The sequence below is a fragment of the Mus pahari genome, chromosome 18 (assembly GCF_900095145.1).
Source record: "Mus pahari chromosome 18, PAHARI_EIJ_v1.1, whole genome shotgun sequence".
Lineage (NCBI taxonomy): Eukaryota > Metazoa > Chordata > Mammalia > Rodentia > Muridae > Mus > Mus pahari.
In genome coordinates this window covers 38290039-38304513 of record NC_034607.1, presented here as the reverse complement: position 1 = coordinate 38304513, position 14475 = coordinate 38290039, and the positions used below count along the sequence as shown (strand labels likewise).

General features: G+C 46.6%; 1 protein-coding gene across 1 annotated transcript in view; it reads left to right on the top strand.

Moving 5' to 3' along the window:
- Nucleotides 1–14475, top strand: part of Alk (ALK receptor tyrosine kinase) — a 723531-nt gene that overhangs the window by 638377 nt on the left and 70679 nt on the right. The window contains exons 10-11 of the mRNA XM_021217650.2: nt 1866–1960; nt 2308–2436. Of these exons, the coding sequence (XP_021073309.1) occupies nt 1866–1960; nt 2308–2436 (224 nt within the window). The remainder of the gene's footprint in view (nt 1–1865; nt 1961–2307; nt 2437–14475) is intronic.

The following is a 14475-nucleotide window of genomic DNA, read 5'->3' as shown; positions in this document are numbered from 1 at the left end:
GCCATGGTTATATGTGGCCTGGTTTGAACATACAGGGAAATTTCACTCCCTTGCTGAGCTGACGTCCAGAGAAACAAAAGGCCTTTCCCCTTCACACTTCTTCCTGTGTGCCGCTTCTACCTCTGCCTCTGTCTCTCCTCCACCTTCTTGTCCAGTACCTACCCTGGCCCTGGCCTACAATCCTACAGTTTTGTCAGCTACATATCTCTCTCTCTCTCTCTCTCTCTCTCTCTCTCTCTCTCTCTCTCTCTCTCTNTCTCTCTCTCTCTGTCTCTCTCTCTCTCTGTCTCTCTCTCTCTGTGTGTGTGTGGGGGGGGTGTAAGTAGATACATACATACATACATACATACATACATACATAGGTATGTAGGAAGAGAGAGAGAGAGAGAGAGAGAGAGAGAGAGAGAGAGAGAGAGAGGCCTTTCTCTCCTGCATGTCTGTGTCTTATCTCTCTCTCCCTCTTTCTCTATCTCTCCCTTCCCTTCCTTATTTCCCAACAGCTTTAGCAAGCTATAATTTACATGCCATAACATTTACCCATTTTTAAGTGTGCAAGTCAATGACTTTCAGCAAGTTTCTAGAATCTACAAAGAGTACTACAACCCAGTTTTAGAACATTTCCATCACCCCAAAATGAGGCTTCGTGCTAGTTAGCAGTCAATATTGTTCCACGGCTAGCCCCAGGCAAGCACTAATCTGCTCCCTGTCTCTACGGATTTGCCTCTTCTAGATGATTCCTATACAGAGAATCACTCAATATGAGGTCTTTAACTTACTGTCTGCCTTCTTTAACTTTGCATAATGCTTTTGAGAGGCATCTATTTTACAGCATGTCTCCTAGTCCATTCTTTTTTTATTATAGATTAGCATCCTGATGTGTGGCTATATAACTGCATGAGCTGCATCCATCCAATGATTGACAGCCATGGCTTCCCCCTCTTATTATTTCAACATCCACACCAGAGGCTGCACACTATTCTTCGGGTCATTCTGGATCGACTTTCTGAAATCTGGGGAAAGAGTCTTTAGGGCTCTCGGGACACAGTCACTTTATCGCAGAAGGGGGTGGTTGACTGATGACAGCCTTCCAGGAAGGAGATTTCCCAAGAAAACAAAGCAGGAAACAAATGAGTCCGAGGCCTCTTTCTGTTTATCTCAGTCTAAAGCTTCTCTGACTGTAGTCAGAGCACCTGCTCCTCTAAGCCATGGACAGGCTGGAAAGAAATATAATCGCGGTGAGTTACTAGCCATACTTTATGGCCTGCTGTGGTTTGATTACAAGCTCTCCTGGGGAAAAAAACTGTCGATCATCTAATATTTCACAACCAACTGGAAAATAGTAACTGATACCGGACAAGACTCAGGATGCTTGATACGTCTGTTGCACAAGAAATTAACCCTTGAGTTGCCGGCTGACAGAACAGAACCACCAAAGAAGCCCAGTTACTTGAAGCAACGGAGACTCTGAGGGGTTCTCTCCAGCCACTGGTATCATACAAAAGCACTTTACCGCTTAAATAGTGGCTGCAGCCTGCCCATAGGTGAACGTGAGCACAATGTCAAGCTCGCTCACTTCTGTCCACCATGCATGCCCAGAAAGCAAAAGTCAGATATCCAAACCAGCTTTAAAGGCCTCATGGCTGCCATAGCTGGGATGGGGCCTCCCTTCTAAAGGGATGTGCTCTGTGATGGAGCAGTGGGAATCGAGAAAGGCTGGTTCCCTGCCCTCTAACTGATGGGTTGGCATCGGGTAGGGATGATCAGTCTAAATTTCTGTTCACTAGGTCAGCACACGTGTGCCTTGGATCCTGGGACTTGACTTACCCTAGTGGTTCCTAACACACATTCTTCTTAACATCGTACAGGTTCTGGCTGCAGATAGTCACATGGTGGGGTCCAGGGTCCAGGGCAACCGTGGGATTTGACAACATTTCCATCAGCCTCGACTGCTACCTCACCAGTGAGTTGGCCCTGGCACTTTTTTCCCTTAACCCAGTGACCCATGGTCTCAACTCTAGTCCCCCAATCTCAGTGACCTATGGTATTACCTCTGGCCCCCCCAATCTCCGTGACCTATGGTCTCACTTCTAGAGTCCTAATGTCAGTGACCTCTGGTCTCACCTCGAGTCCTCCCATCTCAGTGACCTATTGTCTTACCTCTAGACCCCTAATCTCAGTGACCCATGGTTTCACCTCTAGTCCCCCAATCTCAACTATCTTGCCTCTCCTACCTTCCTCGGTGAAACCTCATCTCTCTCCCTAAAACTGACTCCACCCTAACTCATCCCTAAATCTTCTCTTTTCTAGTCAGTGGGGAGGAGAAAATGCCCCTGAATTCGGTACCCAAATCCAGAAATCTGTTTGAGAAAAACCCCAACAAGGAGCCAAAATCCTGGCAAAACATATCAGGACCAACTCCCATCTTCGACCCTACAGGTAAGGGTTACTCTGTCACAGCTGACACATTTAAAGAGCATCATTTCTTGCTGTGGAAAGCAGAAGAATGGTGTTGCGGTCGGGATGGGCACTGCGGTGAGAAGAAAATGGTTGGTCTCCAGAAGAGGCATCACTGTCTGTGTTATAGGATCCCCTAAAGAAGCTGTGGGGGTCTCTCATCACTTAAGCGATGGAAACTGCTGGAAAGCTCCAACACATAATGTGGGGTTCAAGCTATGGCCACTTGTTAAGATGCCTACAAATAGGCAAATATATTAGAGGTGGAGGCAGGAAGATGATGAGTTTGGCCCCACCCTGACCTTCACCTTTTAGGGACAATGGAGATGGCTCGTTCTGTAAGGTGCTTGACGTGTAAGCTCCAGCCCCCAGGTCAAATCTCAAGTATCCATATAACCAGCCAATCACAGTAGCACATACCTATCATCCTAGCATTGAAGAGTTAGAGATAGGGGGAATCCCTGTAGCTTGGTGGGCAGCTGGCCTTACTGAGTGGGTGAACTCTAGATTAAGTAAGAATCTTTGTATCAACAAATAAGGTAGAGTTGTCAAAGAAGACATCTGACATCAACCTCTGGCTTCTGCATCCATACACACACACACACACACACACACACACACACACACACACCACATGCATCAGAGGTCTTAGTCCCTAGACCCCACCCAAAAGCCCCTGAGATTCCCAGATGACATGAGGGCTCTGGTCCATAGCTGACTGGCACTTCTCACATGAGAACAGGAACAACACATAGCCCACCACATCTCGTTATGTACATCTTGATTAGAATAACAGCATATAGATGGTAAGTCTGCAATTTCTACTTACAAGGTGGACTCCAGGTCCCACGCAAAGTACAAAATAATTAGAGGCTCGTGGCTTTGACAACAAATTTGTGAGCTCTCAGCTCATTAGCTAAATTTTAGTTTTGCTTAGTTTTTTCTTGGGGGGGAGGGGGAGACAAAAGCTGCTTGAATTGCCTCTCTCCAGTGCCTGATTCCTGCCTGATCTGGCAAAGATACCAAGCTGAAGAAAGGGGTGTGTGTCTCCTTCCCTCTCTCCCCTCCCTCACTTTTAAAGCACTCACTGCTCAAAACTTCCAACTCTCCCAGAGCCTAGCTGGGAACCTAGCCTAGAGAACTCTGTCCTAACAGCTGCATAGTTCATGGAAATACATAGCCTGTAGCTCACAGCCTGAGTGGGGACCTTCCCTGTCACCCAGTCAGTCCCTCCTGCCCCTCACCCCCCCGGGGATTCACCTGTGTTTACTGCCCTGTGACAAACTTGCACAACTCACAAATCCATAAATGTAGGAGGGAGGGCGCACTTCCCTTTTCATTCTGTGCTAAGTGAACATGGAGGCATCCCCAGCCCTGGCCTCGCCACCAGCAGGGACTCCAGAAACATCTACTGATTGATTGGTGAGCATCTGGAAGCACGAGAGCCCCGGTTCTCCAATGTCAACAGCCACAATGCTATAACCAATAAACATTTGGGGAGCGGTGGTCTACCCTGCCTGAGTCTGGGTTCATTGCCACATAACTCCCGCTGTCCCAGAAAGGATAATCAATAATGGCCCATTGGACACTCCTGACAAATGAAATCATGGGAACTGGGAAAGGGCTATAATTCCCCCACCATCTCCAAACAGAACTCAAAGCAGACCCCAGCTAAAACACCAGGCTGTTCTACTGGGTGACATCACCTCAGAACAAGGTAGGCAACTGGTTCCAGGTCAAAGGGGAAAAGAGGATATTGAACCTAAGATGTCTAAGAGTGGCCTTGAGGCTCCCGGGAACTGCTCTATGACACTGAATAGGGAGCCATTGTTTTTCTAAGAGCCCAGTACCACATCAGGAGCTGCTTAGGGAGAGAGGAAGGGGCCTCAGCTTCCAGAACCCTTCCTTCATGTGCTCTGTTGCCGGAGATATTTATCCACCTTGTCCCATCTCAGTGTCGAGCCATCTAAATGTGTATTGGGGTACAGAGGGTATCTCTATGGAGGGTGAGATTTCTGCTAAGGAGGCCACTCTTCACAGGCATGTCTCACAAGTCCCTGGACAAAAGGGGAGGGAGAGAGGAGAACAGAGGGGAAAGGGGGAAGGAAAGAAAAGAGGAGTGGTATAAGGGAAGGGAGGGAGGAAAGGACAGGGAGTGGAAATCAGACAACGCCTGCCAGTGAGCTAGGCTTTTTTACTAATTAACTTAGCCTCATCCTGGGGTAGTGACTTTTACTCCTATCGAAGGGAGAAGAAAGACGGAATAAAGGGCCAGACTGTGAGGACATGGCTGCTAGCCAGTGGGGCCTGGATGTGAACCCACAGTCTGTAGTCCTTTGACCAGCTCAGCCGGCCACTGCTGGTAACGAGATCTCCAATCAGAGAGACGTGCTGTGTAAAGAGGAGGCAGGGGGACAGACACACCTAAGAGCCCCTGCCTGCGCAATAGTCAGCTCCCAAGCCCTCTGACAAAGAATGAAGGCGACAAGATAATAAGAATTTCTCTCCAAAGTTCAGCACTGTCAGTTTGCACTGAGGTTGGAACAGGGGTGGGGGGGTGGCATCTCAGCTCTCCTCCGGGCAGTCAGCAAAGAAGCAACGGAACACACAAAGCCCTGTGAAACCAGGCCCTGAGAAAACCATTACTGCCAGTGTTCCCCCCAAGCTCCTGTGTGTCCCCTCCAGCCAGCCAGGCTCGCTCCAGGAGACTGAGCAGCTGGGGAGGGGAGCCTCCGGCCTAGAGGCAGGGAACCGAACCGCCTGACCAGGTTGTGCTTCTCGGAAGCCTCTGAGTCACTTTAGCTTAATCGGATGAAGAAGCTGGAGGAGAAAACGGGGGTGAGTATTAAGTCCTGGGAAATTGCGTTTGTCAGCTTTGCACATGCAATTACGCTAACCAAATGGTTGGGCTAATGCAATTAGGGCTACAGAGTCAGCCTCTTCCCTTCCCAACCCCTCCCTCCAGCCCTAATTCTCTCCACCTCCCTGTCTCTGTCTCCACCTCAGTGTCTGTCTCTGTCCCTGAGCAGGTGCAATCGGGCTTTGCTGTGCCCCCTCCCTAAGAAGTCTAGTTGAGGATTTGAAGACGCTGTCCTCGCCTTCCCTCTGCTATGAGCTTACATGTGGCACAGGCAGGACCCAATGAAACCCAATGCCACAATTTTGGAGTCCTAGGGGAAAAAAAATATTACAATGGATTTACTTACCAATTCCAAGTATGCTTCTTGAGCAAAGAGGAAGGAATACAGAATTGTGTAGAAGTCTGTAAGGTGATTCAGATAGGAAAAGTACTTCCTGGGCAAACCCGATGACCTCAGTTGGATCCCTGGAACCCGAGATGGAAGAAGAGAATCAACTCTAGAAAGTTAACTTCTGATCTGAACACAAGCACGAGTGTATATGCATACATACATACATACATACATGCATACATACATACACACACGTGCACACATGTGCACAGGTACACATAATAGTGAGATAGATAGATAGATAGATAGATAGATAGATAGATAGATAGATGCAACTATGTCTTATATATAATATATATTTATATATCCTGAAAAGAACTCTAGACTCAGAGTCAAAACCTCCACTTTCTGTCCTGGTCAATTCACATTAACTCTGGTCCTATGGTTGTTAAACCTCACAGGGCCTTTACATGGCCTCTGCATGCCAGTAAACACACAGCTCCTGTGGGAGAAGCTCCTGTGAATAGATAGCAACCGATATCCTGCCATTTCAAAGAAGTCAAGGTTTGAGGGACTGGGGAGATGGCTCAGTAAAGTGCTTGCCACAAAATCATGAGGACATGACCTCAGTCTCCAGAAGCACATTTTAAAAAGCTAGACACGCTGATAACCCTAGCACTAGGCAAATACCGGGGTGATCTGACCAGCCAGCCACATCAAATCAGTGAGCTCCAGGCAAATGAGAGACCATCGCAAGAAACAAGACGGAAGGTTGACCTCTGGTTTCCACACTCATGCACACACGTGTGCATATGCATACACATGCATGGACATATGTGCATGTTCATATATACTTGCACATGCATACACATGCATACACACATGTGCACATGCATACACACATAAGCACGTGCATACACACATGTGCACATGCATATGTATACACACACATCTGCACATACATGTATGTACATACACACTCACACACACAAACACATACACACACACACACACACACACACACACACACACACACACACACATACAGAGTCAAGTTTAAAGCATTCCAGCCCCAGCTCCATGATTCCAGGGGCTGAAATGATGTGGAATAAGGGAGCCATTGCTTTCCTTGGCCCTTCTCTCCAATTAAGCCATGGCTGAGCTAATGTGCCCAGAAGTCATGGTGACAGACTGTCCATTTCCACACATGCTCCTACGATTCAAGAACAGATGCCAACCCCAATGAGAAAGTTCTGTGTGTTTCCTATAAATTGATTGGGTCTATTTCTTCTAAATGCATTATCATTCACTCAGAACAACTATCAGAGTTAATAGAATTTGTAGCTAGAGCCATTATGCTCCAAGCACGCCCTTCCAGGGATGACAGCATTGTTGGAAGGAAGTCTTTCCAAGGCCCAGCCCCTCTTTCATAACCTTTTCATTTGATGGGGAGTCTTTTTGTGCCTCAGAGGCTTCCGTATTCAGACTCCGTAAGCTGGGCCAAGTTCACTATAGGGGCACATTATAGTGGCACACCTCACTGGTGAAGTATCTTTCCCTTCTGGCTGGCCGCATTCCTGAATGAAGAGTATTGAATAGAATTCTAAAGCATTCTGTGGCCAAGAGGTGTTGTAGACAACCCCGTGGTAGGCTAGGGATGGGAAGGAGGCCAAGTTTCCATCTTTAGCTACAGCTCTTCACTGGGTACTAGTTTGGAAGGCAGGGAGTTCCAAGTTATAAAAATGTCCTAAGACGAGGGTAGGAGACCAAGAATGTCCACTCACCATGGAGGACACCATATTAGAAACTTGGTTAAAACTCTATAAGTAGCAGCTTCCCCGTGAAAGTCTACTCGTGGACATTCTCAGGAACTTGCCCGCTCGAGAAGCATCCTCACTGCATCTTCATCAGGGTCCCCTGTCTGAAAGAGGCTGCCCGTATGTGCTGCCCAGTGAAAATACAGATTCCTGGGCTCCTACCTCCCTGTGGGATCTCTGAAAAGGGAGGTTAAAAATCTGCATTTCTCAAGCCCTTCAGGAGTGTCTCATTAGCAACAAAGGTTAGAAGAAACCCAAGGCTTCTCCACCTTGGAGAAGGCGGTGAGGTGGTATCAGAGTCACAGGGCATGCATCTTTCAAGGTACTGTCTTTCATCAGTAAAGGCCTAGTGTCATAGGGCGCTGTTCCTCGGATGTTGCTGGGAGCCATGAGCTGGGCTGGGCTGAGTGGCTGGCTAGCTCACTTGTTGCTGCTATGGTATTAGCCCCTTACAGACTCAGGTTTACAGAGATTAAGTGACTAGCCCTAAGTTACACATTTGTAAATGGCTTAAAGACCTAGTTCTTAAGACTCATGTAAAAAAAAAAAAAAAAGTAACATTTTCTAAGCCTTTTAACACCTACAAGAACAAAGCTGACATAAAGCAACCTTTGAAAGGTCCTGTTGTTGGAAAGGTCTAGAACGATCTTGCTATTAAGAAAAAACCCTTTCCCTCCCCCTGCCCTGTTTGTCATGTTAGTTTTTGCCTAAACGGACTACACCTGGCTCTTCACAAACACATCACACTAGTACACCCACACACACAAAAAGGCTAATCATTGAAGCTCTCTGGCATACTCCCCATGTACCCCAGCCATCAACCAGTAAGTACACCCCTGCTAACACCCACTCAGTTGGGGGAATGGCTCTTTAAGGAGTGGCATGCATGGTATCATAGATACAGTCCTTGAGACTCATTCAAAGACCAGACATTGCCCTGGTCTACTTCCCTGCTGTTGAGCCTTGTGCTGTATGCCCTGTGTTTTTCTGGCTTAGATTATCACCTATTCAGAATTATCATAGCAGTGTTTATGCATGAAGCACCCACCTTAATGAGGCTTAGGCATTCCCGGTCCGTGCACAGGTTTCACACACTCTGAATTAACATGTCATTCTTCATTTAGGTGTGTCTCCCTTCCCTGGGAGCTAGTGTGGCCATGCACCAGGAAGAGAGGTGGTGTGGAACTAATGTGTGATTCATGATTCTCATCACTGAAACCAACAAGTTTCTTTTAGTGGAAGTGGCTTCGCACGCTGGGGGAGCCAGTCAACATCCCCAAGGGGTGGCCAACTCTAATGACCAGGGTCAGCTTGGTGGCCAGGGAAGGGGACCTGCTGGTAGTAATTGCACAAAACTAAAGACTGGGTTAAAAGCAACCTGCTTACCAGAGAAAGTTTCTCAGTGTATCCTGGGGATCTGAACTCTGGCCCTCATGCTTATCCAGCAAGTGCACCCCCCATACACACTGTAGACCACCATCTCACCATTTATATCCTACATGCTTTCATTGCTCATAGACCTGCAAATACTAAGGTCATGCAATGTCTCTCTCATTTTATGCTTGAAGGCCTCTGAGGATGGATATTAGTTGAAAAAGAAATTTAGCATAGTGTGTGTGTGTGTGTGTGTGTGTGTGTGTGTGTGTGTGTGCATGTATTTGGTTTATGTGGGTGTGGCTTCATGGGTGCACAAAGAATGTGTATGGAGATCAGAGGACAATCTCAGGTGTCAGTCCTCGTGTACCTTCCACTGTTTTTTGAGAGGTGGTCTCTCGTTGGCCTGAAAGTTTACCACATATCCCAAGCTAGCTGGCCTATGAGCGTAAAGGCATGCAGCCGTCTCCACCTCCTGTCTCAGCTTCACTGGTATAACAGGCATATGCCACCACATCTGGCTTTTGTGAGCATAGGTTCTAAAGATCTGGACTCACATCCTTATACTTTACCAACTGAACCATTTGCCCAGACCCTAGATAATGCAGTTTTTAAGCACAGAAGACTCAGGTCTAAAACCTAGCAATGCCAATCACTTTAGGCAACTCCCTTCTCCTTCTGTATCATCCATTTCTTCATATCAAAAGGAGTGTTTTTTTCTGGTCTGGTAAGACGACTCCACAGCTCAAGAGCTTGCCGCACAGGTTCAGGTCCCCAAAATCCACGTTAAAGCTGGGGAGGTGGGGCCGTCCATCTGTAGTCCCAGCTTGTAGAAGGTAGAGACAGAGGACCCAAGAGCAAGCTGGTCAGCCAGACCAGGCAAAGTAGTGAACGTCACACCCTGCCTCAGCACATGAAGTAAAGAGAGATTGAAGAAGGCACTCTATGTCAACCTCAGCTTCTCCACATTCGGGTGGGCAAATGTGCAGGTGTACACACATAGACACACACATACTCAGAAAATGAGTTTTCTTTTTTTTTAAAAAAAAGTTTTGTTGGTTTTTTTTTTTTTTTATCTGAGTACACTGCAGTTGTCTTCAGACACACACTAGAAGAGGGCATAAGATCTTATTACAGATGGTTGCGAGCCAGCATGTGGTTGCTGGGACTTGAACTCAGGACTGCTGGAAGAGCAGTCAGTGCTCTGAATTGCTGAGTCATTACTAGTAGTCAATCTCATAGACTTTCTGTAAGGACCACGTGAGTTACTACCTGTCAAGGGTTCCAAAGGGTGTCTAACTTAAGGTGCTAGCGAGCCTTTCTGATTTTTCCTGTTGTGTGATTGGGAAACGTGAAGGTCAGGATGTAAATAACTCACCCTACCATCTCTCCACAGAGTCAGAGTTCAACATCAAGGCTGCTTAGCCCAAAGTGTTTCCCACAGTGCATTCATGCCTGTCAGAGCAATAGCAAACACAACCCAAGTGCTGGCCAGCATTAAGGCAGAAGGCTGGTTTCCAGAGTTGGGGTTGTTTTTTGTTTGTTTGTTTGCTTGCTTGCTTGCTTGCTTGTTTTTTCATACAGGGGATTCAGTTTAACATTTAGTGCACCAAACAACACCCTGAATGCCAATTCCACAAGAGCCTGTGTTTTTAGTGAAACAAGCCTGCGTTGAGTATGTATACTGTGCCAAGGCCTGTGGCCTGCAGCCAAGCACTGCTCTTAGCGACTGTCCCACCCAGAGATGGTCCACACAGGCCTCCTAGCAAGCCACTGTTTTCCCCTAGCATGAGGACAAGTGCTGCACCATCACTGCCCAGCTCTGACATCATCCTGCCCAAGATGGTGCATTGCAAATTATCCTGAGCCAATCAACAGCTTTGTATTTCAAGAAAGCCAATTCCTAGAAAGCAGGTCCTCAACTCAGGTAGAGTAGCACTTGCCTGTGATTTCAATACTCTGGAGGCAGACGATGAACAGATGATTCAAGGTCATCCTCCATTACAGAGTGAGTTAGAGGCCAGCTCTGGCTATGGTAGCCCTTGTGTTAGAAGTAAAAGGAGGTGAAGGAGGGAGTGGACAAGCATGGCTTCTATGCTGCAGCTTTGGAACCCCAACACACCACCCTGACAGACCCCAGTGAGGCCCTGGTCTGATGCACTGTGGTGGCAGAATTATGAGCTCCTAGCAGAACACCTAAAGTATATCTGAGCCACCAATGCTGCCCCAAGCAGCAAGCACGAGCTACCCTGGTCCTGTCTCCCAGCCAGCCTTGAGAAAACACTTTTTTTGGCCATTTGTTTCAGTGACAGGTTACATAAGTAGGAGACAATAAATGATCCAAGAGCTTTGGGCTCAGCGTGCCTTGATTAAGATCATTTAGCTCGCGACTGGCAGAACACAAAGGCCCTACATCAGTGCTCGCAGTGAGCTCTTGTTTACGGAGTCCATTTTAATCATCATTTTCCTCCCAGGCTCACCGCCTCTGCCTGCATCCCAGCCCTGCCTCACTGGTAGCCTCTGCCCCACTAAGGCATCTATGACCTTTGCAGACAGGTAGTATATTTTGCAACTCATCTGAGGCCAGGAGGTAGACTGAGGCTCTAAGAGAAACACCACAATATCTTTCCTGCTCGCCCCTCTGAGGTTGAGGCACAGAACACTCTGCTCAGTCAGGGCTTCTCAGAAACAAAAAAAAAAACCTTGCTATGGGCAACAGCTTTGTGGGGGTAACCCAGTACTCCAAAGCAAACTGCCACACATTTGTCAACCTTAAACAACACACATTTGTTTCTCGAGGCCTGTGAATAGGAAGCCAGGCCCACCTCCGTCAGCCACCACCAGTGCTGAGATGTCATCCGAAAACTTAACAGGGGAAGGAGTTGCATCCATGCCCATCAGATTGCTGACAGTTCCTGGAGAGTGGGGTTAAGAACCCCAGTTCCTAACTGTCTAGGCCACCATCAGCGCCTGCTCTCCTTGGCAGCCTGCTCCCCTACAGCTGTGCAATGGGCAGGGAAAGAGATGCGGAGAAGATGGTCATCTGCTAGCAAAACAGGTCTGTAATCTTGACAACGGTGTCCCATCATCTTCGCAAACTCTATTGGTAAAAGAGGATAGGGTCTCACACTCAGAAGCAGAGGTTACCCTGGAACCTCAGGCAGAGACCAGCTCAAGTCCTGGCTGTCAAGTGTCAGAGCAACCACACCAGGAAGCCCTGAGAGCCTACTGATAGAACTCCCAGGCTCAGACCCCAAAGTGCCCATTCGCATTTCCTGGGCATTTAACTATGCACACAGCACCTACTGAGAGCCACATAACACTACGATGGTGGGCTAGCAAAGAGGCCTAGAGACCAAGGTTCTTTATCGGAGCTGACTGTTGCAGCAAGAAAATTAGATTATTTCTAAGAAGCAATCAAGAGTATAAAACAGAATATCCATATGAAATTTTGTGTCATCAAATTTAATAACTTTGTTATCAACATATATGACCAAAATTGTTGGGCAAATTCACTGCTATGACTTATATACTGTGTGTATGTGTGAATGTGTGTGTGTGTATGTGTGTATATGTGTATGTGTGTGTACACATATAAATCTTGTATTTTTTCTATTTTATTTTTTTAGTAAAATTCCAAGAAAATTCTACTCTCTTGCCATTAAAATCTAACCAATTGTTTTAAAGTGGAGAGGTGGGACAGTATTGGCTCTTTAGAGTCTACTAAATCAGTTCCTCAATTCAACCAATTGCCTATTTGCAAGTAAAAGCATTGCATTTACCTGTGTGGGAGGAGGGGTCGACTCTTGTGGGGCGTCCTGAAGGATTGTTCCATATGAGCTTTCTTATCAATAATGATTGACTTGCCCAAATCTTAAAAATCACAGAAACTCCTGAACCTTCTCTATGATTTTTTTTTTTCCCAAATGAATCCCAGGTGACTGGACCAGAAAGTCCTGATTTATTTTCAAGAGTGAATATTGACTGTATGCTCACGCAAGGCAAATGCAAATCTGTTCATCTAATTATTATTGTTTTAGTAAGTGACTGGCATATTTAACGATCTTAGTCCAGGACTAATGTTAGCATATAAGGAAAATAAGGCAGAGTTCCGGGTTATCGACCAACCTGCCCGAGGATCGATCACAAAGCCTCCACGTTCTTCAGTACAGCCACCTAGGAAAAAGCAATATTTCCTTCTCTTCAACCAGCCTTGCGACTTTGGTCACTCTAACTAGTCCATTCAGCTGGTCCATCAACTGTAGTGTTCTCCCTGTTTAAGGGTTAGTACTGGAGGATTTTCTCAAAGGTGACATTTTGGTTATGTATACATTTGGGTATGTATGAGCATATGTTCACTTGACGTGAGTGTACACTGAGGTGGAAGTGGTGTACTAGAGACCTAACCCCATTCAGCCGTGGACAATAAAGAAAGCAGCTTCTAGAAAGCATGTAGATATCCTATCAAAACTTGTCCAGCCTCTGGTTTTGTACACTTACACAGAAGCTAAGAACCGAAAGTCCAGGACCTCAGAGTTCATGATCTCGCCCTTTAGATTCTCAGAGTGTGCGGAAGCAGGGCTGTGACATGATGTCCTTTCTGTTCTGTTCTGTTTACATCTTGGGCTTCACTTAACAAAGATCTTCTTACTGCTTTCTGTGAGTCTCACACGATTTTAGGCTCTGGACATAAGGCAGTGGACAGAAGAGACTTAACCCAACTTTTGTAAGTCTGTACGTGTGTACAGAGTCCCTCTTTTCCAACAGTGGCATGCTCAGGAGGAAAGGAAGCCAGCTAAAGGACAGAAGTGACAATGACAGAGGACTGTGGTATGTCCACATTGTTGTGACACTAAACACTAAGTAAGAAAACTTCAGGGTACTTCAAGTGCCTCAGGAAAATGCTTTTGTTTACTAATATTGGGAACCTAGGCTTTTCAGCTAGGCATGTTATTATAGGAATGGGGGTTTCTCCCCCACCTTAGATCATGTAGTTCCCAGATAAAAGACACAAAACATGTATGTTTATAATAAGCCTTAACAGCCCTAGAGCTGGGCAGACATCAACCCTCCGTGTTATTTTGTCTACTTCCCTGTCATTAACCCCAAGCTATTATTTGCCATGTTCTGCCTGGGCCACTCTTATTCTGATTGGCCAGTCCTCGTGGCGGCCAGTTCTCACAATCCCTTCCCCTACAGCATCTTCTCCTCTCTCTTCTCTCCCCTCAATCCTCCTCATGATCTCTGCCTCAGATCCCAAGCCCTGGGAACCAGAGCCCCACCTAACTCTCTTCTGCCCAGCTATAGGCTGTAGGCATCTTTATTCGACCAATAGTTTTCAATTAAGGAGCAAGGTTACATAGCATCACTTGGTGTATGTGAGGATTCTCCGAGGCATCCAGATCTTGAAGGCCAGTATTTAGCATTACAATACATAGCCACGGGCCAAACTGCAATGGCACATGGCCTAGGAAAGGCTTGGCTCTTAGCTTCTGTATAAGTTTAGAATAATAGAGGTTGATCAACTGACCACGTGCTGATAGTATATTTGTAGGCTTGCAAGAAGCTACTTTGTTGATTTCTCATGACTGAAAAGGGGTTGGTCTTTCTCAGACTCTACCTCCACCCCAATATACACT